Source organism: Takifugu rubripes, chromosome 10, assembly GCF_901000725.2.
Source record: "Takifugu rubripes chromosome 10, fTakRub1.2, whole genome shotgun sequence".
Classification (NCBI taxonomy): Eukaryota; Metazoa; Chordata; class Actinopteri; order Tetraodontiformes; family Tetraodontidae; genus Takifugu; species Takifugu rubripes.
Genome location: NC_042294.1, coordinates 5896453 through 5921898, shown reverse-complemented (window position 1 = coordinate 5921898; position 25446 = coordinate 5896453). Strand labels below are relative to the sequence as shown.

The following is a 25446-nucleotide window of genomic DNA, read 5'->3' as shown; positions in this document are numbered from 1 at the left end:
TATGATATGGATTGTTCTAACGCTGCAATGTGGTGATTTTTATTGATGTTTAAAATACATTTTAAGATCGAATTTAGAATATATTATTTTTTAGAATTTTATAGTCCTGACTGGATTTTAAATGTATTTTTCTAACGCAGCATATAATCAGTATGGAAGAGTATCATGTGTTCTTTGTCACATGAGTAATTTACTGCGCTTTCAATATTAAAAATAATTTAAAATTAATTTATTTTCTTGTAAAGGTGCACCTTACACTGACCCTCATGATGGCAGGAACGTGCACCAGGCCAGTGATGGCGTGAACGTCTTTGTAGAGAGACAGAAAGATGAGGATTACAGGTCAGAGGCCACGTCCTGGTTCTTGTAAACTGGGTTGGGGCGGCTCCACAAGCACACGTTAATACCTGCTCCTTCTGGGCTGTGGTGGAACCAGGACACCACCCAGGCTGGGAGAGGGGCTTCACGCAACCTCCCTCCCTGTCGTCTGTGCAGCGAGAGCCGGTCGGACCCGCTGTAACCCAATCACGAGTCTGACGGAGGGGTTTGTCGTCTTCAAACAGGAACAGGAAGTCTGCACCATTCTGCCGCTGTCACTCCTCACATTTGTGAAGCAGGACATGGACACAACAGCTGATGTTTGAGCCTTTTGGACTAATGATAAAAAAGAAAAGCACAGAGAACAATTTTGTTTGTGCTATTATTAAAAATGCAAAATTCACATTTGTAAATGATGTCATAAGTAATAAGAAAACTTGGCTTGTACTCTAAAGAAGTGGATAAACTGTAAGTTCTAAATCTCCAAGCAGGATCCCTGCAGGCTGCTCAGCCTGAAGCGAGGGCTTTCAGGGGCCCAGATGTTGCCTTTGGATTCAAAGTTCCTTCCTGTTCATGGAAATTCCTCTACATGTGTAAGTGTTACAGACAGAAAAGTGGCACTGACTTGGGGGTGCTTGGGTGCTGTCTTTAAAACCACCAGCAAGTGCTGATTTAAATGATCATTTGGATATTAAAAGAAGATAAAATTTCTTTGCAGATAAATAGTGCAAAAAGGGGTTTGACCAGATGTATTTTTAAAAAATACATTTTTGAGAAAATCATAAATAGGTATTATGAATTTAATTTATGTTTTCTAACATCAATTAAATGAACTTTACGGTTTTTAAAATCTGACTATTTTTTTGACTATTCCCAGTCATATTGGCCAGTGTGAATAAATGCTGACCTCTGCTGGACATATTTGTGAACAGCGACTGAGTCCGTCACAAATATTATAATGTGGATTATAATGTGGATGTATTTAACTTTTAAAGCTGATTAACATCGATTACAATTTTAGATTCAACCGTTTATATTTTTTTCAAAAGACAAGGTTTTTTTTCCCGCTACCGCAATTCTCTCTTCTTTTACTTGTTTGTTCTCCATACACATGATGCACACACTATAGGGCTGAATTAGAGAAATAAATTAATGAACTGAATCATAAGAATTAATGAAAATTAAGATATTTTGCAAAACTTGTGTTTTGGTGCACAGATACTCAAACAATATATTATAATTTTAATCAAAAAGAATTGAGTGTTATTGCTCTGAATTCCATCCACACCCTTCACCACTAGATGTCAGTCATGGAAGAGTATCATAAAGTGACTTAAAGTCGCCATAGCAACGCATTCATTATTGTGCGTTAGCCAGTTGCCATATGTTCTTTTATTTTCTTTAAGATTAGAAAATCCCCAACTGACCTCAGATCAGGCTTTCCCAGACGTCATCACTTTGTTGCCATGATTAATGTGCAGCGCTTTCTTGTCAGTGCAGAAATGAGTCAAACTGGACACGGACAAGTCGTCCGTCCCCCTGGATCCCTGTTTGATGTGAGTGGATGTTGGACGGCGACAGGCTGAGTGTGAGAAGGCAGCTCATTAGCTGGTCCCCGTCCAGTAACAGTGGCTCCGCTCCCAGGAGAGCGGCTCCCAGCTCTGGGAAACCCACCAACAGGCCGACAGCTGCGGCTCTACACGGACCTGATGAAAACTCTTCCTCCTTCTCCTCCCTTTGGTTTTCCTGCCTTGATGTCATGTCAGCCTGTCCCCCCAGACCCTGTCTCTCCATCCGCCTGCTCACAGTATTTTGGGCTTATTTGAATATAAAAGCCAGGATAAAGAGATCATCTTCCTCCAGTGTGAAGCATTGATGAAGATGAGGTTGTGGGTTGGTGTGAAGAAAACATGTATTTGCATTGACCTTGTAGATGTGGGAAATCAGCCATTCCTGCTTCTACTGGGGAATATTTAATGATTACACCATTTGTAGCTCTACATGGAGATGCTAAATGCTGCTAAGCCACTTAAAGAAGTGCATTTAACACAAAAAGGAAGAACAAGAACTCATAATAATTTGTCTTTTATCAGAAATATTAGAGAAATGCAATACATAACATAATAAATATACTGTTGGGCTGCATGTTTCACTTTGACTGCAACACTTGCAAGTAACTCAACCAAAGTTTGAAGTTTTAGGGTGAGTTTGTGAAATGAAACCTGCAGTTTAGTCAGAGTGCTGTTGAATCCAGGCTCCAAAATTCGAGTGTCGCTGCACAATACTTGCTGAATTGATAAAGCCATGCTTGGGAAATCCAACATGAGAGAGACAACCCATCAGAAATGACCTTACACACAGTGTAAACATGCCAAAGCTTAATTACAACAAACATGCACATAAGGATACATCTGAGGACAAAGTTGGAGTACAAAAGTTCCCTGTCGTGCTCTGAAACGCATCATCCAGAGTGGATCAGAGTTGGGCTTCGAACCGACAGCTGGAGCCCTCATTGTGTCGGAAGGCTGCAGGGTTCCTCTGTGAGGATGGAGGATCTACGCTGTAGCTCCACACAGTCTGACAGTGGAGGACATGTCTTGGCTGTTCTCAGGTCGGCCTGTCATCATGAAGGGCCACGTCTGATTAGGCAGAAGAGAGGGAGAAATTTAGGCAGTGTTGTCATGCTTATTTCAGTAAGTCATAATCTTAGACTGGTTCACAGGTCTCGAAATACTGATATTGTTTTCCTCCTAAGCCTCGTTGTTGTCTCATACCAGACTGACTGGGTGCGCAAAGCGGTTCTCAAAGCGGTCTTCCTGGAGCAGCTGCCTGAGGTGAGAGATGTAGCTGGATGCGAGCCGGAGCGTGTCCAGTTTAGACAGTTTGGTGTCGGCCGGGACCCAGGGCAGGCTGGTCTTCAGCCTGGAGAAGGCTTTGCTCAGCACCCTCATCCGCGCTCTCTCCCTGGCGTTGGCCGCGTTCCTCTGCGACTGACGCGCGTCCTTGTGCGGCGCTCTGGAGACCCTGCGCTCATGCTTGGCCCTCCCCACCTCCGCGCCGTCATCGTCCAGCTCCTCATCCGAGTACCTGCCGGGGTCGTAGCAAGTGACTTTGCGCGGCGTCCTCTCCAAGACGGCGGCGGCGGATCTTCTGGGACTCGCCTCGTAGTCCTCCGCGTCGCTCGCGGCAGAGCCGGTGGACATGTTGCTGCTCCACCTGCTCTTCTAGAGGGGCGCCCCGGTGACCCTTCAGCAACTCTGGGCTTCCTAAAGCTGCACTCAGTGATGGTTCTTCCACATGAATCCCTTTAAGATTGCGTGCAGCTTATTGTAAAGTGAGGTGGCACCAGATGACAGTCGGAGCAGCTGGAGGTCAGATCTGAAAACTGCAGCCTTCTCTAAATCTGAGACGTCCCTCTTTTCTTTGCTACCCCTCAAATTTAAGAGTCCAGGACTTGGCATCTGTACAGCTTTTTCTGAGCTTTTCTCCTCCCACTTTTGCTCCAACTCACAGTAAGCCCATAAGACGACAACTCTCCTATACTTTTACATTAAACAGCTGTTACCTCTAGAATAGATGCATGTATCAATGTTGATAAATTCTACTTTGATACTCCAAAACTTCATTGGAAGTGTCAGAAATGGCGAAAACAGACCTTCACAAAGTCGGATGCGGACAAAAAGAAAAAGTAATCCGACTAGTTTTTTTAATTCAGTCACACAATTCTGGAATTAGACATTTGCAACTGTACGCACAGTATGTACAGTAGTAAACACCCCCAAGGCTGCAGCCCCACAGATGTGTGTTGGTAATAGAAATGTCTTGGGGACCTTATCAAAAGTCCGTAATCCCCGCTGGTTTCACAGAGGGATTGGGTTTCTGCAGATGGAGCGGCCTTTCACACGCGGCCTTCGTGCACCGGCCCCAGCTGTTAGCGGTTCCCATGACATCTGGAGCGTTGGCATGACAAGGGTGTGGCAGCGGCCGAGGAGGCACCATCTTCATTCCCATAGAGTCCCAAACTCCAAGGATCTGGCGCTCGATGGCCAACAGAGAGAGGACAAAGAAGGGAGAGCAGTTTTCTCTCCGACGTGCTTAAAAAGTCGAGCATTTGAGCTCTAAAGATGCTGAGAAGCCGCGCAGATACGGGAGGCTCACTCCTTCTTGACATATTCCCTGGAAATCCATGGTCTCAGATGGCTAATATGTGTGTGAAAATCTAAATATTTTTATGACAATCACACAACGCTGCCAAGAATTACCTAACTGCAGCTGAGAGCCATGTCAGGATCCATGCCAGGATAACAAAATGGGATCTACTGTCCTCTGGACTGGGGCCTCTAGTGTACAGAGGAACAGTGAAGCATAATTTCATCCAAAGCACTAAACTTTTAAAAAGCTGTTTATAATACTGTTTGCCGGGGTCCAAAATATGATTTCCAAGCGTTCACATTTAAAGAAGTGTTCTCCAGCCTCGGGAAATCTCCTGGTTTCCATGTACGTCTTCATGACATCATCAGGGACCCCAGAGGATTCTGGGATTTATCCTTTATCCTTGGACCTGTCACGAGCTCGGGAGCTGCGTGCAGGTGTAAGCTAAAAGTTCTGTTTACTTCTCCTTCCGTGAACTGTTTTTTTGCGTGATTATGAGCTCCCTTTTCCTCCCACTGCCTCATTTATTATTAACGAGAAAATGTGCCTGATGTGCAGAAAAATAAAGTGGATCCTCGCGGCGTCGCTCCCTGAGAAAAAGTGGCCAATGTTGTCCAAAAAGTCGGTGTAATTGATGGCTACAGAGCTCTCTTATTTTGCCCAGGGAATAATTAAAATCAGGGCCAGCGGTAATAAATATCGCCAGAGACCGAACTTGAAGGAAAAGTTAGCTTTTGTCTATCAGCAGAGACTTTCAGGGGTTGTGACCTCCGCCAGGGGCCCTGCTCTGGAGGGGGGACAGGTGCAGGCGCATGATGTCAGCTGACTTTCTCCACTGCTGCTCTTTGATTCCCATGATCACAGAAGGCACTTTAATGCTGAGTCCGACATCAAGGGTCCGAATTTCCGTATTTTTATTTTATTTATGTTTTGCTACATTTCTACGGCAGTGTGGAACAAATGAACTTACACATGAACATTTGGAGCTGTTTTTACCGATTATCTCTTATTAAGTGTTTAAGCATAAACTTAGTTTATTAAGCATAAACTAAGCAAAATATCAAATTTTAAATCAAGCACAGCTAATGCCAGCAAAGCATTTTTACATATTATTATATAAATGTGACTTATTTATTATTTGATATTAGTCTGCCACAAAAGGCAAATCAACATGTCAGCAATCATTCAGATAAGGAAGGACATTACAGGCAGTAAAAGCATTCACATCACGATAAAAACACAAACATTCTACGTCACGAGTGATTAAATTCAGGCCAAAAAGAAAATTCCACAATAAATTAAGAGCAAAAGCATTTGCATTACCTTCATGGACAGTAATAAGCAGGTTCGACATGTTCTTATAATGAATTGAGACCATTTTATTGTAGTAATTATTCACTTGTCTTCTGGTCTTTTCTTCTTTTTCTGCTCTATGGCCTTCATCAGCGGCACCCAGCGGGACACCGTGCGCCCCGCTCTGCTCGTCTTGCGCAGGCTCAGCCACGTGCTGCCCCTGAGGTTCATGGGGCCGTCGTACTCGTCGGCCTCCGAGGAGATCTCCATCTTCTGCATGATGAGCTTCAGCAGGCAGTGCTGCTTCTCCAGCATGCCTGACATCTCCTTCAGCCTGCAAGTCGTCATTTATGCATTACAACCACTAGGGGGTGCTCATGCACCAGAAACAATGCTGCGTGATTGACGCTGTTCAGCTGTGTAGTTTTTCCTTATGAGGCCCAGCATCTCAATTAATGTGAATCTTCTCACCTGTACTTCTGTTTTTGGAGCTCATTCTGCAATTTAGAGCACTGCTGGGATTTGGCCTGCACACGGCTCCAGATTTCATCTTTCTCATCAATACCAGTGATTAACTGGCTGATGTAATGCTGCGAAAGAGGCGTGAAGATAAGACAAAGGAACACACATAGAAGTTAAGGTTTAGCTAACATTTTCACATGTATACACGGAAGGGGAAGAAGGTCAAGCAAAGGAAAACAAACGTTTTTCTAAGTAAACTTGAGTTTGTAAGTGAAGAAAGCACCTTGGAGCATTTGCGGTTGGGGTAGACGACAACGGAGTTTTTGTCCACCTGTTTGACGAACCAGTAAGGCAGCCTTTCCTCCAGAGCAGTGTGGAGTTCAATCTAAAATCAGAGGTCAAAGTTGGCATCTTCCAATTCTCTGATTATTTGTAGCAACACTAACTATTACTCCGCAAACCTGCATGGCTATTCTCTTCAGAGAGGCGTTTCTTTGGACTTCAGCGATGTCCCCAACTGCTAAACCAATCTATGGAGCAACCCAAAGTCACGGAGGAGGCAGGATGTTCTGCAAATTCGCTTGATTGAGGGAGACACTCACCATCAGGTTCACCAGCAGAATGGGCATGACAATAATAAAGCTCACAAAAACAAAGTAAGTCAGGAGGCCGAAAGGAAGCTCATCCTTCAGGTAAGGGTCCAGGAAATTGTTCTGGTAGTTCAGTTCTCCGACCATCATCACGAACGTTTGCATCACTGAGAGCGGCAGGCTTTGAAACTCTTTCTGAAAGAGAACAGCAACTTTTACACATGCAAAACGCACAACACAAAGTTACGTGGGCCTCCAAGGCTTCCCTACCTGGTTGAGCATGAGAGCATGGAAGGCCAAACTGAACGCTAATATCAGGAAAAAGAACAGCAAGACAACACGGAACAGCGTCCTCATGATTTCCGATAACATCACGACATAGATGCCGACACCCTCAAACCTGCAGGAAGACAATATAACCCTTAGTGGCTCCCAAACACTGGAATAAAAACCCTAGAACATCCAGGGAGGACAGCACCTCTGCAGATACATGAGAAGTCCAACCCAGGACTGCAGAACCGCCATCGCTCCTGCCTGCCATTGGAAAGAGCTATCGACATTGAGCATGACGGGAATGATGAAGGTCAGAGAGAAGATAGCTGTACACCAGTCCATCTGATTGGAATAGTCCTTGAAGTATTTCAGACGCTATAAAACATAAAGACATGAAAACAAACCATCCACACAGAATCATGTCATATGATATCGCATAACCTGGCCTAGGACCCACCTGTTGTGAAATCTGCACCAGCTCCTTTATTATGGCGTATATATTCATAACTAGAACCATCATCATGCAGAAGGACAGGAGCAGATTTTGCTAAAAAATATAGAATAATACATTTTAATGAAACAAAGGGAAGAGCACGCCAATATTAGCAGCCAATTATGGCGACTGTGGAGTGAACTTTGATGGAGCTTTTTCAGTACCTCTTGGAAGGACACCTTCACCATGGTGATATTATGATCGCCTGTGCCGTTGGTGCTCATGCTGGGCCTCAGCGACACTATCAGGTAGGTGAGGGGGATCAGGCCCAACAGGTACAGAAGAATATTCAGGAAATGAGCCTTGCTCCCGTAAGCCAGCCTGCGGAGCCCGGGATAGAGGGAGATGGGAAGATTTGATGATGGAAAACCAGAATGGAAGAGACTGGTCATCATTTTTGTCTGATCCAAATCAGAAATGTCACTCCCGCTGGGGTTAAAGCGCCACTCCATACCATTTCATTGCAAGGTACTTTTTGCAGACGGGGTGATTGAGGAGTTCGAGGCGGTTGTAGTACACCATGGCCTGCACACAGAAGCCACAGTCTGTAACGGGAGAAGCACTTGCCAGCTGCATTACTTGTAATAACGGTAATGTCGGTTACGTTGACTGCAGCTAGGGGGCGATAGCCCTTCTTTTCCCACAGCTTTTTTTCCAGGGGCGTTTGAAGCCATCGGAAGCTGTACTCGATCTGCAGGGTGCAAAGAGGCGTTGCTGTTAGCGCGGACATTCTGAGCAGTGCAGTCTCTTTTGATGTGTGTGAAAGTTGCAGAATTACATGGTAGTCAGCGCTGTTGTGGTCATCATCCGACTCCCTGACACAGCTGTCCAACAGGTGCTGGCGGAGAAAGCAGATGACAGAGTGATCATGTGATCTGAAGGAAAATATAAAGCTCAAACTGACAACCGACGACAAATGCGCGAGTTTGTCGGCCGACCTTGTAAGTGTCTGGAAGCAACTCAATCATGTCTACGATGGGGCACCTCTGGGGGGTGTCGGTTTCGAACAACGTCAAAGCTTCAGAACATCTGGGAGACAAAAGGAATTACAGGATGACAAAGACGTGAGAGTGGGGATGCGCAGATTAGCCCGGCCCCGGCTGGAAAATGTTGCACAAGCGCACGCACTGGTCGCTGTCGATCACGGCGTTGACCACGTCCTTCCTTCCGTTCTGCAGGGCCTCGTGGAGGAACGACGTGTAGCTCTTGTTCAGGACGAGCGTGGCTCCCCGGGACAGCAGGAGCTTGACGGCGGCCACGTGGCCCTCTCGCGCTGCAAGGTGGAGCGCGGTGTTCTGGAATATCAGTATGGAAAATATGCATCGATTAGGCTTAGTCGCACTTCAATACGTACTCATGTATACAAAAGAAATCTGATAAATGGACTGAAAAAACTGCACAATTATTTGAATACTCCCAGTTTTCTGTTAGTTTAGGAGCTCAGACCTGTTCCTATTTCATGCCACCAGATTTAGGCCCTGTTTACACGACAACCTTTCAATCCATCCATGTTTATATCGATACATTGGTAGGATGCAACACGTTTTTTGTAAAAAGTGCCATTTTGGAGGGCTAACTTTCTATGAAAACGAATAGTGGAAACCCTGGAAAACATTCTCGTGTAAACCGAGTGCAGCATAAACAAATTCCCAGTCATACCCCGTCCTCGTCCGCTTTGTCCAGTAATTTGGGATTGGTGGACAGGAGAATGTCCATAGTTAGTGTGTATCCTGCATTTGCAGCGTGGTGCAGGCACGTCCAGCCCTTGTAGTCACTGCCGTAAAGATATATTTAAGCGTATATTTGATGCTCTGCACACTGTAAATACTTCACATATTCGTGGTTTCCGGCGTTTACCTGTGAAAGAGGGCTCCCCTACGCAGCAGCAGCTCCACCACCTTGGTGTGGCCTTCTTTGGATGCCAAGTGAAGCGGCGTGAGGCCTCGCTCGTCACCTTCGTTCAGCAGACGGGAGTCCGTCATGGTCTCCAACAAGCGGTGACATGTATTGATGCGGCCGTACCTTGAGAAGAGAGGAACGAGGGACTACAGCTGCATCTCTGTGCCCGTAAATCAGTGCACAGTTTATCAACGTAATGGCCCGGTGGGTTGATTTGCGGTGAAAAATAGTTAAAAGCTTTTGACTGAAACTTGTACGAGAGTGCAGCAGCGTGTTTTAGCACCGAATAATCGGTGGAGGAGAGAGGCGGCGTGCTTTCTGTCGCATGATATCATAGTTTGGCCTTCGTTTGTCCTCTGGCTGTGATTAAATATAAGAGACATGATAGAAAAATCAATAAAATGGATGTAGAATGTCCACTCGTTTCACACTATTAGCAACATTTCTTTGCATGGACCTCTCTAATTGAATTCTATTCTTGTACCAGTTCCTTCGGGTCAGCATATTAAAGGTGTGTCACGGCAATTCATCATCAAAAGACTCCAGAGTGCAGAACCAGCTCGCTGGATTAAAGCTGCGGTGAGGTAACACTTTCATACGTCTCCTCGCTGTTCATTTTGCATTTAGACCGCCGTTAAACGAACACAAGATTGAAGCTTTTCTTCCTCTCGCGGTGTCAATCATCAAAAGATGAGATTTGTAACAAACTCACTAAGAGACGAGGTGTCAAAATGTGACCTTAAAGAGACTTTTTTTGTTTTGTTATGTACCAGTTAAAATGAACATGCTAATCTGGATTTATTAATGTGATTAGTGCTTTAAAGTTGTTCCATCCATCCATCCATCCATCCATCCATCCATCCATCCATCCATCCATCCATCCATCCATCCATCCATCCATCCATCCATCCATCAATACATCCATCCATCAACAGTGTTACGTTGTTTCTGATAGTTCCTAATGTCCGATCGAATGTTTGAGGAACTCCCTTTTTAGTGTGATCTATATATGATCGTTGGTCTTTCTGGCAGAAAGATTTTAATTAAAGGAATGTCTTAATTTGAAGGACTAATTTACTGTGAGTGGAAACCACCACAACAGTAACAGCCAGTAATTTAAGGACATACAAGTAGCGTCAGCAAATTTGAGATGGAGTTAATCAAAACAAACGCTACTGTGGGGAACTCACTGAGCAGCAAAGTGCAGGGCTGATTTCTTGTCTTTGGACTTGTAAGCGAGGCCGTCCTTCCCGGAGAGGCCCAGCATGTTCTTGACCGAGTCGTGGATGCCCAGTCTGCAGGCGTAATGGAGCGGGGTGCAGCCCTCGTTATCTTCGCAGCTTAGCAACGCCTTAACGTTGTTATGCTACAGTTGGAGACATCGTAAAGGCACCGGGATTCAATCTACTATAATCACAGTAACAGCGTGGTGTTCCTCTGCTGCATTATGTAACTTCTTCAGTTATACACACCCACACGTATTATATAAATAATAATGTAGTCATATCACTTAGCTGTCTGACTCATTTTAGAGGCTTTGTTGATTTAGGTTGGTTGTATAAAGTTTTTAAAGATCTATTCGAGAATAAATCTTCTTGAGCTAGTCTCACCGACTGATTACTAATTCTATTCCAGCCTTATTAAGACATTTTTCTAAATTTCACACAGTGAATTTGAACAGGGAAACATAGTCGAGCGTACCTGCAGCACTTCCTCTGGGATGTTTTTCAGGCCTTTGGGCTGCAGGATTGCCAAGTGCAGGAAGCTGCAGCCGCACGTGTCTTTCACATTCACACTTGCCCCTTAACCACAGAAGAGCGTGCATGAGTGCAGGCCCGCTTCAGAACAATAGAGTGTGTTTGGGAGGTCACCTTTTGACAGGAGCAGGCTCACAGTTTTCCATGCTCCGCAACTCGTAGCCAGCAACAGCGGAGAGTTCCCCTTATAGTCCGTGCAGTTGATGTCTGCGCCCTGATGAGATTATATCATCGTTAACATGCACGGATGTAGGCGTGTAAAAGAAACTCAGCATTCCTTTGACCGGCAGTGCCTGTCAGCCTCATTAGCATGCATGGCTAACTAACTGGTAGTTACACAAATACTCATACACCAATCCACAAGAAAGGCTAAAACGAAATCTACATTGTTCTGCTACTCCTGTGATTTAGCTTTATTCACATGCATTTATGTATCAGAATTATTTTTTTTAATCAGCTCAACCACAGCACTAAGTGGAATAAAACAAACGGTGTGCACATCTTTATTGCGCCATTGTGTTTGTGTACAGAATTAGTTTAGATAAGCTGGGAACCGAGCATTGTCCTAGCAACGCTGTTGTGTTAATAGAGTCTTACAGCGGGGTAACAGATGGTTAATAAGCAACAGACATCATCTTTAATGTTGACAAACCCAGACAGCTTGCATGCATACAAGAGATGTTGGACACATCACTGTTCTACAATACATGCCTGAGATGCCTTGTGGCACCATTTTAGTAATATTTTTGAACGTCTCAGACCTTTTTGCCAGCATGCCTTGCTTAATATTCTGACAGCTAGGCCAATGTGACAAGGTGTAACAGAGATGTTGACATTTCAAGAGCCTCCACTGACTTCCTCCTTTTATCCACATTGTATCTGAGGAATTACACACAAGTGTGTGTGTGTGTGTGTGTGTATGTGTGTGTGTGTGTTTGTTGGACTGCCCAAAATGTCAAGCAATAAAGAAATATGCTTATCTTTTACAAAAGGCAACTCAAAAATCATCTAAACTGTAAGAGGATCCACTGGGAACCCTGAATCCTGGCTATGAAATGAGCTGGCTGTAACGACTGATCTGGTATCTTGCTGATGGGGTGGAAAAACATTCAGTCCGTGTTGTTTGTTTAAAATGAAGCCTCTCCAACCTTTCCCCCCATTGAATTCATACAAGTGGCGCTTGTATTAATTGCACTTGGAGAAAGTGTGTGTTTGCACCTGCACCATATTTACCAGAGAAATGAGGTACTCGGCCAGCTCAGTGTGGTCAAATATCGTGGCCCTGGAAAAGCAAATACAAACATTGTAAAAGCAGCTACACGGCAGCTAATCGGTGACTCGGGGTTTAGCCAGCATTGTCTGAGCATGAATGAGGACAATCTAATTCTAATTCTGCTGCATCATTGCATGACATAACGAACAAACAGATTTTCCTCTGTGGTTACGTCTTTTATCTCCTGAATAGAAGTCAGATGCACCCTGATGCACTTACAAAACATGTAATGGATGAAATATTTCCTCAAACAAGTCTGAAAAATACCGTGATGATGTAATTGAACATGGACAACTTATATCATTATTCCACCAGTAACATTCTAGCATTTCTTATGACAGCTCCTCTTGTTTGGCCTATTTATATCATCATTTATACAAGCAAACAACTGTGATAATTGCCATGGTTACAGTATATCTTTGTTATATCCAGGCAGCGGTTTACATTATCTCTGAAGAGTTTAATTGTACGGGACCATTAAATTGCCAAATAATACCATAGGTTTGCTTTATTATGAATCCTGGAGATCTCCTCATTTCCTCTAAGATTAAGTTGACTTACACTGGGACGGTTATAAAAGTTATTAAACACTGCTGCTCTACGGGTACAAAAAAGATTATAGATTATTGTGCAATATAAAATGAGCAACCTTTGTGATGTAATAGGTGCAAGTATTGTAAAAATAAGGATTAAATGGCTGCTTCAGCAACAAGTTGATAAGCCGACCTGTGTAGGGGAGTCTGATGTGCTCCATCTGTAAGGTTGATGACGTCTTCTACTGGGCCGTAGGAGGACAGCATCATCTTCACCACCTCAAACGCTCCCTGAGTGCACGCCAAGTGAAGCGGCGTGGACTTGTCATTCTGCAGAGCAACAGACGTGGACAGGTTACGGCATATTGAAGGTTCTCAAACCCTTCCGGCGTGATAACATCATGTCTGTTAGGAGACGTGGTAAAACACCAGTTGTGTCCAAAATCACACGCTTGTTCACTGTCCCCTATTCTATATAGGACGTACGGTAAATTGGACTTTTTAATGAAACTAATCTGAAAACCCAACCGACGTTATTCCGCAATTCCCAATTCCCCATTATATTCCCAATCAACATTTAGCTTCTTGCATGATTGCAAAGGATGATGGGATATATTTCTTGTTTAGCAAGCATCGTTCATATACTTTTCACAATGCATTATGGGACATTTTGAGAGCACTAACCAGGGATCCTTGCGTACCTTTCGGACAGCCCTGAAAAATTAAGTACTCCCTCGTTAGTGCACTATGTAGGGAACAGGAAGTGATTTCAGACACAGTGACGTAGCGTGCATAGACCCTCACGCATGCACTCACACAGGCACATACTGGAAACTTTATTACTGAAACATTGAGGTGAAATAAGTCTCTGCTGGGTCTCTCAGAGTGGGTGCACAAGTGGAGGTGATGTGCTTTTACTTGGCCAACGGGTGCTATTAATGCCTCAGCAAGGCATCTGCAGCTCTGGGCACCAGCCCAGGCTAGACATAACAATTAGTGCCGGACGGGGAGGCCAAGACCGACATGCCCTCCGTCCGCTCCACAGGTGTATTCAAATCAAGTTTGGTTTTGGAAAAAAAAATGCAATGCAAATCTGGGCACACTATAGCAGTCGTTTACAGGTTGTGATGAACATGCAATGATTTCCGTCCATTCCAGCCAGGACAGAATCAAGAAGAGGGTGGAGCGTATCACGTCGGATCCCACTCACCCCAGGCACAAACTGTCCCCCCCCCCTCCCCTCTGGCAGGCACTACAGAGCCCTGCACACAAACACACCCAACAATTCTTGTGAACTGCTCACCCACAAGGACCCATTCGTCCACCAGAATCGCCTGATTCTTGTTGTTGCTACAGCATATTTATCTTTATTGCCTTATTTATGTGAGAATAATGTACACATGTGTTATGTTTGAACACATGAACTTGCCCAAATGCACCAGATCTTGATGAGGCAGATAAACCCCTGTACTCTACCTGCTGCTGGTCAATTTTGGCTCCATTTGTGATGCAGAAATAGATGGCGTCAATGTTGCCGCCACGCACAGCCAGGTGGAGCGGACTGCTTCGGGACTTGTCCAAGTAGTTGATGTGCATGTATCTCTGGTGGCCAAGTTCCTCCCCTGCCAATACAAAAAATGTTCTGATTTAACTGTGAATGTATTCTGCTTCCCCCCCCCCCCCAGTGTGGAGTTTTGTACTTGCTCTCCTTAATTGTTTTGTCTCACTTTTCTGACGTCACAAAAGTTAACATGAGCAAACCCAGAAAGGTATATTTAATTTCTCCTCTCCACATTTATCTTCTGTAGTTTTCTGTAGTCAACCCACAGGTATCGCTGACTCCATAGTTGCACCTTAGTTTACCCAGCCGGCCATCAGCAGGGGGGTTCTTACATGAGCCAGGTCCTGCTTAAGGTTTCTCCCTGTTAAAAGGGATTTTGTTCTGCCAAGTTTTCTGTGAAGCCACTAGAGACAAATCTTGACTGGGTATAAATAAAGCTGAAATGCTGAATCATTCCTCGTTATCGAGGCGTTTATTCCTACTGCTAGCTAGCTAAAAACACAAAAGGCACCAGATAATAGGTCACTATTACGAGGCTGCAATATTTATACAGTATATTTAACTGCAAATAGGTGTGGAAGAAGCTGATAGCAGATCAGTGCTGAACTTCCACCTCCACATACAATAGAGCATGAATAGTGTAATTACTCACAGCTATCAAGTTGCTGAGAGCTTTTCAAAAATTTCTTTATATAGGTTTGTTTGCCGAAAGAGTGCAACGGCTGTATCCATTCGTGTCAGTTCACCCCAGCAGTGTCTATGCTCCTTAACTCCCTCACTCAGCCATCGCGGGTATTTTATAAATATTTCCTTCACAGACTAAACCTTTCTTCGGCAACGCAAGACTTAGCAAACATACCTCCCACTTTATATAAACACATTCATCGGTTTCTGGTCTGCAAATGCTCATTTCAGTAAAACGTCTCAAAGGGCGCCAACTCTATACCTATGACGTCATCTATCAGTATCAATGTGCCGTACGGCCTCCTGGATAGGGAAATGTTTTTGTTATTGCCGCTCTTCCTAGTTTTGGGAGGGTTTTCTTTTGTCATACCAATGTCCAGGATCACTTCCAGCGCTTTCTTCGCCCCCGCGAAGGCGGCGGCGTGAATTGGGAAATGGCCAAGCTTGTTCTGCTTGCAGAGCTTTGCTCCGTGCTTCAGCTTTGGCAGAAAGGAAATGAGCGGAGAGAAAGACAAACAGACAATCCTTTGTCAGAAACAGAGTTGAAATGAGGTGATAATCTGCTCCGTGCATCTGGACTGTTATCTTCCGCAGGTAAACAGTGGGCCTGGATGAACGTGTGACGCCGATTTCTACCCTACCAGCATGGTGAGTGCGTCGCAGTTGTTTATGGAGCAGGCCAGGATGGTGGGGGTGTTGCCAAGGTCTCCCTGGAGATTGCTGTCTGTGTTGCTGTAGGACAACAGTAGCTGCAGAAGGGTGCAGAGATAGAGACCTCACGGTGACTCTCCTGTTTCTGCATTCATCCCCTTGATCTTTACCTTCCATCACGACGCAGCTGTGTCAGTTTATGGACGACAGCCAAATGCCGTGAGGAAGATGGGACAAGGTCTTTTCAAGTGGACACAGAAGTCAGGTTCTGTCAAGCAGCTAACTTTCAATTTCAGCAGCTGGTGGAAACAACAGGAGCTGCACAATTGTGTTACAGTGATGTCATCTAAATCAGGGGTCAACAGTCCAGTCCTACAAGGCCCATAATCCCGCTGGGTTTTCTGTCCTACCAGTTGGACACCTGCTTTCCCAAAGAAAACCAGGATCCCAGGTGAAAGCAGCTGTCCCACCTGGTAGGACAGAAAATCTAGCTAGATTGTAGGACTGAACTGATGACCTTTGATCTAAATCTAACATTCTGCTGTTTACTTTAAGCAAACTGGGTGATAATATTCGCTACGTCTGCCTAATTACTGAACATCCTGGCTGCAAATATTTGCTCTTTTTCTATCTACTAAATGAAACATCCTGATACTTTATTTCCAGGTTGTCTCACCTCCACCAGATTGTTGTGCTTGAGACTGACAGCCAGGTGCAGGGGGGCCAGGAGGGCCACGTTGAGGATGTTGGGGTCGGCTCCAAGGTCCAGCAGAGCCCTGCAGCTCTCCGCCTTGTTCTTCTCCACAGCGCAGTGGAGGGGAACATTACCCTGATCGTCACAGCTGTTTATCTCTGAGGTAGAGAAAGAAGTGGATCCAAACACCTCCCAAATGTAGGTGATAAGCAATACCGCAAATGCTGCTCGGTTTAGATGACGCGAGATGTAAATGTGCTGGAGTTCAGCTGAAGATCTATGCCTACCCTCCGGATCTACGAGAGCGGTGATGAATTGGATCAGGGTGATGTAGCCCCCCGCGGCAGCGTGATGAAGCGGGGTCGCTCCAGTCTCATCCCTCTCCGTGAGGGCCTCTGGGTTCTTCTTCACCAGGTTCTCCAGGAGAGCTAGGTCACCCTTGTTGGCCAACTAAATAGCAAATGAGCGAAAGAGCCGATGTAGTTTGGTGTTAGAACTTCTTGAGGTTAAGGCAACACAAACCCTCCACCTACTGTGGAGGGTTGAAGAAAGAGATAGAAGTGTGGTTAATAGTTGTTGGATTTTTCTTTGCAGCTTTTTTGTCTGAGAAATGAGGTGATTTTTCATGCGGTGCTCGATATTAACCTCACCTGGAAGACATTAAGGCTCGCCAGGGCGGGATCCTCATCCTCTATCACGTATGTGTAACAACTGGTCTGTCGGGCCACTTCTCTGCCGAAGTTCATCACTCAGCTGGCTGCAGTGCACACATGAAGCGTGGCGCCACGTGTCTGTACGCGACCACACACAAACATCAATGGGGAGGCCCCACTGTTGTAAATGAGGGATTACATTTTTTGGAAAAACACAGAGTGTGGGGGAGTCCAACCTGGTGCCTTGTCGCGACTAGGAGATTGAATACGCAGCTCAGCTAAAATGAAAACTTACTGACGAGATGTAAGCTTACATCCCTGTTCTCCCTTGATTTATTGCTTCAATAAACGCTTCCCCGTGAGTTTATGATGTTCATTTTCTAAATTGGGTTCCATAAAGTGGAAGATAAAGCTGTTTTTATATAAGGTCGGCTGCCGGGTGGTTGTTAAGATGCTTTCTCGGCATATTCGCAGGTTCTCCTTCTTAACTCCAGAAGAGTTGCTCACACCTCGGGACTGTAAATTGAGTTATTTTCATGGGATTTATTGGATGTATGAATATATGACCATGAAATAACAAGATTTTCTTTCAAAAAAAAATCTGGTAAAATTAGTAGAACTCATCCTTTAACTGGAATTGGGCTCAGAAGCAATAAATATTCTAAATGTTATATTATAAAGACAAATAACTCTTAATTACACATCCTGCTGCTTTTCTTAATGCTTTTTTTTGTCTCTTAGCGAAACTTGAGCTACAAAATGCAATTATACAATCTTTGCATCTTCTAATCGCATCCACAGTTATTAACCTTATGATGCCTCTCAGCCCAGAGGCTCGTTTTCAGCTCTCGCAACATTGCGTCAGAAGGGGACGAACGCAGGCGCTCGAGGTCAAATCAAGGGCCGGCAGCATCCTTGGTGTGTTCTAAGGACTCTCCTCAATAAGCACGTCAACTAAGAGGATTGTCTGGTGTGTTTCCATCTTATTCTGATCTCTCCCACAACAACTGGTGTAACATTTCCCCCAATCTCCATTTCTTCCAGCAGACACTTAAGACAAACCAGCTGTGTTAAATGCTCATTACTTTCCCTCCCAACACTCTTTTTTTATCATTAACAAACAAACTTTAGAAGGCACATTATTTCCACGCTCGCCGCCATACTACTTTATCTGAATTTGAAGTCCCGTAGGCGGGAGCATATAAACTAAATCCTGTCTCTAGAGCGGTGGGAACAGGGTGTTATGTGACTGAGAGGACGGCTAATGCTTTAAGCCACCGGCTCCTCTCCTCCTGTCATCAGGGGTATGGGTACAGATAACTTTGTCTTTGCTCTGAGGGCATTTAGAGTCACAGTTAGGACGTCTATCTATTAAAAAATACTTTATCTTTCTCACAGAGGGGTCAACTTGAGATTTATTCTGTGTTCTCAGCAGGATTTTGGATTAAAAGTGTAATCTGCAGGGGTGGTTTTCATTGTCTCAATGAGGTAAATCAATGTTTTTGAAGCCACTACTTGTATTGCTTATATACAGTATATTCTGGCTTCCTTAAGCACAATTGAAACTGACCCTGTAACTGTTGGGTTTGATATCCACAGTCACACCTAAAGGCCAAACTACAAATGATATTTTTGGGTGAACAAATTGCTGAGTGGAAATGTCACCGTCCCCCATGTTTTTTGTCCCAGCAGAGCCTGTTGCAAAAGCAACTCTGGTCTCCATGGTTCCCACTCGTGTTGGATTTTATCCGATGGATAAATAAGCAAAACGTAACCTCATAAGTCTTGAGCCCGTACTTAAATAGCAAGGATACTTAGTAAAGTTTTTTTTTTTTCACCAACCTCTGCAGATAATGACAAATAATACAGTCGTGTTTTCTTGTCATTTGGTGAGTTCAATATTCGCCCACGTGAGCTCACTTTCAGCTCATTTCCGAGCAGCGGTATTAGAATTTTTATTTTTTTCTGGTTTTAATTGTGTCTGCTGCTGCTCTGTTTGCAGATGGGATATACAGGAAGAGCACTAATGGGCAGTCACAATCCTATTTAACACACAAATACCACAGGCCACACAGAGAGCCATTTACACACAAGATGTTTGATTGGAAATGACAATAAATGAATCATAAATGAACTTAAACCTGATCAGCCACAAAGATCATTTGGGTATTCGCATATACAGTTATTTCTATTTATTCTATATTTGGTATCATCACATTTTAAAACATAACCTAGTTTGGTTTGAACAAAATTGAAAAGATAAAGCATTTAATTTCAATGAAGGAGAGACATACCAAGATAATTGGTTAAAAAAAGCAAAATGTAGAACTCTACTGGTTCTGAGCATTTTAATATTCCGAATTCTATAAATCAAAGCAGCAAAAGTTCACTCTAAAGTGTTTCCTCTGTATTAGTAAAAATCAACAGGCAGGTGGTGAAAGTAAAAGCAACATTAAAATCCTGATGTACTTACTGTATTTGCCCGATGCTGAGATGAACAATCAGGATGCTCTTCCCGTCACTGCTCTTTTAAATAGCTTGCAGAGACGAGCTATTAGCAGGCAAGACGCTGCCCCTTGTGACCAAACAACTCTCGTGATGTATTTTTTTTCACAGGGAAGAAGGCGAGTCCGCGCTGTAACCTGATAGGAAATGACCACACGTGTACATTAAGCTGCACACATGATACCATTGTTGCAGTAATGGCTAAAACCCTCTTTCACTTTTTTCCTTTTACAAATTGGAAACTTTCTTTCCTCTAAGGGAGGTACCAGAACCGCTTTCTGCCGTTACTTCAACTGTGAGCGGCTGACCTTATTCCTGTGTAGCAGCCTAATAGAAAGGAGGGACTACCTGACATTTAAAGTGGGGAAAAGAGCTTAAATTGACCACCCAGCTGCACATTGTATACCATTTATCAAGCTCTGCAGACAAAAACCATGTCTTAACTCAGATGAGGCCCATACTTTTTCCCGTTTGAACAAGTAGCTCTTCACTCACAGTGTTCAATGAGCATCCAGGATTAAGGAATATTCCTCAGGGACTCGTTATAAAATGGGATTATCAGGTAGGGTGCATCATTAATTAAGGATTATTGTACCAAAGTCAGGATCAAGGAGAGGAGCATCATTATCAGATGCTGTCTTGAAAGAAACATCTATTCTAACTTGTTTTTTGAAGAACTGCAAGAGAGAACATCAATGAACACCTTATAAAGACATTTTATCAGCCAAAAGGAGCCAAAAATGTCCGATGCTCAGCTTTTAATTCCTACTAACATCTGGTCTATGTCCACATTATAGCAGCTGCACTCTAATTAATGAGCAGAAGTCGGCCAACAAGCGGACAATTTTGTAACTTTACTAAAATACAAATGGCTTCTATTTTGTTGCCACACGATAAAACACAAAACTTTCCATCATAATAAATGTCAGTGGGCATGCATTATTCACACGCACCGTCCAAGCATGCGACTAATAACTCGGGCCCAATATTTGCCCGGTTATTGTTCCTCCTCTATCTACTGTAAGGTGCAATATTTACAGAGCGGCTGCCCAGTCGGCGCGGGCTCAGTCTTTCAAAGATCGGATTGTCTTTCGGATGATCTTGATAGATCACCGTAGCGGTGGATGATAAACAGGTAGACGCTTGCCTGTCGAACAATGTCGCCGTGTTTGGTTTGGAAATTTGTGGTGCTGCAGAAATGAGGCCGAGGAGGGTCGAGAGCCATTTGTGTTTTGACTAAATTTGCTTTGCCTTCATTATATTCCATCGTGATGGTGGTTGCATTATTATAATAGCAAAATTGTGTAAATTTGCTTATTCACAGAGGCGTGCGGATGTTTTTACCGTGCACCTGTCAAACCGTGATCATGACCATATAAGTTGGAAGGGCTGAATGATGTATTAGCATGTGCTGGAAAAAGCCAGGCTGCTTCCATTTATTTGATAGTTTTTCTATATTTTCTCCATTCTGCATGTTTGGACAGCCCTCTGATGGTTTAAGTATAAAATAAGTAGGTAAATGTTCTGCACAGAGAAGTGGCTGAGAACAGCATGATGCAGAGTGCTTTAGCCCCACAGCTGTCCATCAGATGTCCCAAACAGCCTAAGTGATGTGTGTTTGGCTGGGGAAGGGGGGGGGTTAACATGTGGCACCGCATTGGTGCTCCATCACTTATAAATGAGGTTACCTCTTAAGGCCGGTGGTGTCCTCGGGGACTGGGCTGCTGGACGGCTTTCACTCTTTGGTCCTGAAAATGTATTCATCGTGTTTGACTTTTTAATGTCCCCTCACTTTATTCCAAATCAAGCTCATTTCCAATTCAGCGAGTCACCGTCGCTCAGCAAATCCTCCGGAGTGAAGGGGCTGATTTTGCTGCCCGACGGGAAGATTTGCTGTCAGATTCCCAAAAACAAAGATGCAAATTTCATTATAAATGGGCTCACATTAGGAAACTCTTTAGTCATAGCAGGGATTAGATTACCAAGCATATAATTAAGAACTCAAAGGCTTGATTTTCAGGCTCTACTCAGAGAAAAGAGACACATTTAAGGGGTTTCTCATTTCAAAGTAATTTGCGCTTCCTCATTTATCTCAAGTTTTCCCCAAATCAAAGTTTTTTTTTCTTCTCATCAATGGGCCCAAAAAATAAGACCTGAAAATTAGAAGAGAGAAGTTCATTTTTATGTTCTGATTTTGTGTTTGCTGACTAATTATTCTCAAAATCAAAAATAATTAAGGGAAACCTCCATTTGAGGTCTTCTGAATTTTGACAATGGCAGTTATTCAGCTTCTCCTGGGGGGCTCCAGAGCCTGAATGACTGCCCCTGGGAACCACCAAGGCCCTTTTCCAGCTCTTTCCCTGGTGAGTGTTGATTCGCACCGATCCTTGATAATGTTTTTATTACAATCTGCTCAAATCCCACATCCTTTGGCCTCACACCAAAAAACTCTTTAAAATCCATGAACCCAAAGTGACAGCGCGGCTCCGGGGGTCAAAAGGTCACAGGAGATGAACGTAGGACTCCTCAGCATTTGCTTTGATTTGGCTCTAGTGCAAAATGATATTTTCTAGCAAGTTTTCTGCCTTGACCCCTAACCCGAAGCTTTCGGCTTCAGAGCACCTTAAGATCCACTCGTACATGGTAATTGTGTAACATCTCTTCTCTCTCTATCCTCTCAAGCCCCAGCTGCTCAGCCGCCATTGCCTCATAACCACCATGAGCAACGTGACTGCCGGAACCCCTGGATGTCTAAATCCTTGATCCCGATGCCCGTGATTATCTGCCTGGATTTGCACAGGTCAAATTGGAAAAACAATCATGTTACACAGTATCCTTTCTCCTCAGTCCCGGTTACACCATCTGCTCAGCTTCCTGGGCCATGCCATTGTACACATCAGCATCCATGCTGCCATTTATTTTACCCCCTTAAAGTTTGCTTCCCAGTGATGCCTAGTCAATAATCTGCAAAGATTTGTTCTTAATTGATGACACCTCGGGTCACAGGCGGTATATCAGCAGGAACTCTGAAGCATGACCTATAGATAAACAAGGATGTGCTGCGCATTGCATCTTCTTCCTGAAAACAATCAATGGCCTTTTGTACATCTCTCTCATCTACAGAATATCTGGAGGAAAGTCTCCCTCGGGTCCACCTTTAATCCTCTTTTAACAGTATTCCTCCATCTGTCAATGTCGTCCTCAGTGCCGATCATTATCTCTATATTTACACCTCTGATCTGCAGCGGCTCACAAAATAAGGCCCAATTTTGAGATAATGACTCGGTGAGAACTATTAAATTCGCTGACTGACAGGAATGTTGCCACTTATGCCATTAAATTCTGTTCAAATATTGGTATTAATGTGACTTACATAAATGTATTACAGCGATATCAAAGATTCAGTGTTTATACATGTTTAATGGTACATTACATTCAGTAATTATTCATTACTGATGGACACGAGCTTTTAATCTTTCTGTTTGAACTTGAAAGTTTTATTGGTTTTTAACAGCAAATGCGAGTTGTCTGGTCTTTGTCTTGATTTTCACTATTTCATGTGGGGTTTTTTTTTTTTAAGTGTTTCATTTTAAGATTTGGTTTAGATATTTCAGGAGCATTGCGGAGGGTTTTGTCCAAAAAAGCAGAATAGGTTTTATTTATGTAAAATTAATATTGTTGATGTTATTAGCTAATAAATAACAGAAAATGTGATAAATGTGCCACATGTGCGTTCTTAGTCACCATGGACGGGAAGATGTTCACGTGATCCGAGCCCCTCCAGAATGACCCCTTTTCTGGTAATTTTCTAAGTATGGAGGACATCTGAGGCTAATGGACTGTCTCCACTTTATTAAAACAATCCTTTTGAGGGTTAGCAGTGGCGTTCAGCCTGCCGGAGCTGCAGACTGTTCTGTTCCCTGCATCATACCAAGCTGATTTGATCAACGACAGCCTAAACTCGGTCTCTGATGAGGGAACAGCAGAGAGACCAGCACCCGCACAGCCTGACTGTGAAAACAAGCTGCAACATTTAGCTAATGAGCAGGACACCACCTTGTGGAGACAACACAGATCTTTGACTGCAGTGAAAGGGAGCCCGTCGGAGCTTTTCCATGGAGATCCTTTCCAAACAACACACCTCAACACTCTTAAACATCTGTTTTTAATAACCCAACAGCGCCACCATTGAAATCACACAACAGCCAATCAAAAATGAAGCGGGAAGGGAAAATCCAATACCGGTTAATGATTTTCCGAATTAATGGCAAATCTTTAGGTGCCGGGACTGAGACAGGGGGAAAATGAGCAGGGAGTAGAAGAGAGATAGAGAGATAGTGAAGAAATGCTTTGGTAGATTTATGAATGCTTGTTAGGAGCATCGTGCTGAAAACAACTCGTAAATGTTTTTGATGGTCCGCGAAATAAATAACAGTCAGCAGAGCTGGTCAGTACACTGTAAATAACTCTAAACCCCTTCATCATCCTCTATCCCCATGATTAATCTGATGACATCGACAGTATATATAGGAGCTCATATCCACCATAAGATACATACAGCTGAGCCTTATATTTTACCCTTAGTGTCACCTCAGAGTTATTAAGATTTTGTTGCAGCGGTTGAAACTTTATTGGCAGTCACCACTATGCAGCCATTTCAGTATATTTGCCGACAGCCTGGTTCACCCTTGAACCCCCTCCTCTGCCTCAGCAAGTGGCTTCAAGCTCACTGTAAAGGTGTCCTTTCTAGAATCCGACTCATTATAACACAGCAGGGTTCTGAGGAAGTGTCCGTTGGTGATGCCCCCATGGGTGGCCCTGCAAGTACAGCATGTGCAGGTGCACGCAGCCGTGAGATGCACGGCTGCGTGGGTGTCATCAAGCAGCTGCGACTGACCAGCATGTGGGACTGGATTCGCATGTGTCTGTGGTCATGTGCGTGTGGTCGTGTGTGTTGGCAGGGGTTTCCCTGGAGACGTCACTCAACAGGGGCTGACCCTGCAGGAGGAAAAGCAATGATTTATTCATTTGCTGCACATATTTCGCTATCTTCTAACACGTCTCCAGCTGTTTTTACCTCTGCCTGTACAGGTCATCGATTTCACAAACCACTGTGAAATCGGCAGCAGCCTCCACGTTTAGAATGAAAGTGGTTGGATTTGTCAGAATTTCTTTTATCGTGGCGTTTAACCCCGTTGTCTCTGATCAGACTGCGTCATGCTGCCGATGCCACGCAAATGGTTTCCTTCTCAGAATAAATCATGTCAGGTACAACTGAAAAAGGTAATTAGACCAGGTTTTATGCTGTTGTCATGTGTTTGATGTGTGTAAATAAAAACCATTGATGTGATAGAGAATACTGAACAGTCTGCTGCAGGGAGGCGGATTAGAGGCACATCTATCAACCTACAGATTAGCATTCTGTTTCTGTGCTACAATCCTGGATTCAAATCAGAATTTCTGTAGAGGGAAGTGTCAGTGAACCCTAAGTCAGCTTCCTGAGTGTGAAGTGAAGTAGATTGAATTAATACAGTAGACCGGGCATCTTAAGTTGACTCTAATTTTGGTGAATTAGATACTGTATAGTGGCATTGATTCAACAACAGGATCGTTTTTTATTTTAAAAAAGAAAAATAGAGCAGGTTGCATGCATCA

At 43.9% G+C, this 25446-nt stretch overlaps 2 protein-coding genes and 1 long non-coding RNA gene across 5 annotated transcripts; 1 reads left to right on the top strand and 2 right to left on the bottom strand.

Moving 5' to 3' along the window:
- Window positions 1-2395: 2395 nt before the first annotated feature.
- Window positions 2396-3733, bottom strand: msc (musculin (activated B-cell factor-1)). 2 transcript variants are annotated; one of them, XM_029842415.1, is made up of 2 exons: window positions 3093-3733; window positions 2396-2957 (listed from the first exon to the last, which is right to left on the bottom strand). In XM_029842415.1, the coding sequence occupies exons 1-2, from the start codon at window positions 3519-3521 to the stop codon at window positions 2874-2876; spliced, it is 513 nt and encodes a 170-aa protein (XP_029698275.1). In that variant the 5' UTR covers window positions 3522-3733; the 3' UTR covers window positions 2396-2873.
- A 1642-nt stretch (window positions 3734-5375) lies between these two features.
- trpa1b (transient receptor potential cation channel, subfamily A, member 1b) lies at window positions 5376-20253 on the bottom strand. Of its 2 annotated transcripts, XM_029843170.1 has the most exons (28): window positions 19760-20253; window positions 17284-17424; window positions 16921-17083; window positions 16616-16791; window positions 15930-16037; window positions 15659-15767; window positions 14520-14665; window positions 13237-13373; window positions 12471-12519; window positions 11352-11451; window positions 11182-11282; window positions 10671-10846; window positions 9439-9603; window positions 9241-9355; window positions 8710-8876; window positions 8520-8610; window positions 8360-8419; window positions 8186-8272; window positions 8036-8106; window positions 7746-7902; window positions 7546-7635; window positions 7294-7463; window positions 7086-7215; window positions 6828-7010; window positions 6687-6755; window positions 6509-6610; window positions 6235-6353; window positions 5376-6097 (listed from the first exon to the last, which is right to left on the bottom strand). In XM_029843170.1, exons 2-28 carry the CDS (start codon window positions 17377-17379, stop codon window positions 5866-5868), a joined length of 3369 nt encoding a protein of 1122 aa, XP_029699030.1. In that variant the 5' UTR covers window positions 17380-17424; window positions 19760-20253; the 3' UTR covers window positions 5376-5865. The 2 variants fall into 2 exon arrangements, with proteins under 2 accessions (XP_029699030.1, XP_029699029.1); XM_029843169.1 differs by lacking the exon at window positions 19760-20253 and having other exon boundaries at window positions 17284-17639.
- LOC115251344 (uncharacterized) lies at window positions 15683-23492 on the top strand. The gene is made up of 3 exons (XR_003889902.1): window positions 15683-15936; window positions 16606-16831; window positions 22474-23492. It is a non-coding gene; the product is annotated as an uncharacterized lncRNA (long non-coding RNA).
- Window positions 23493-25446: the final 1954 nt, after the last annotated feature.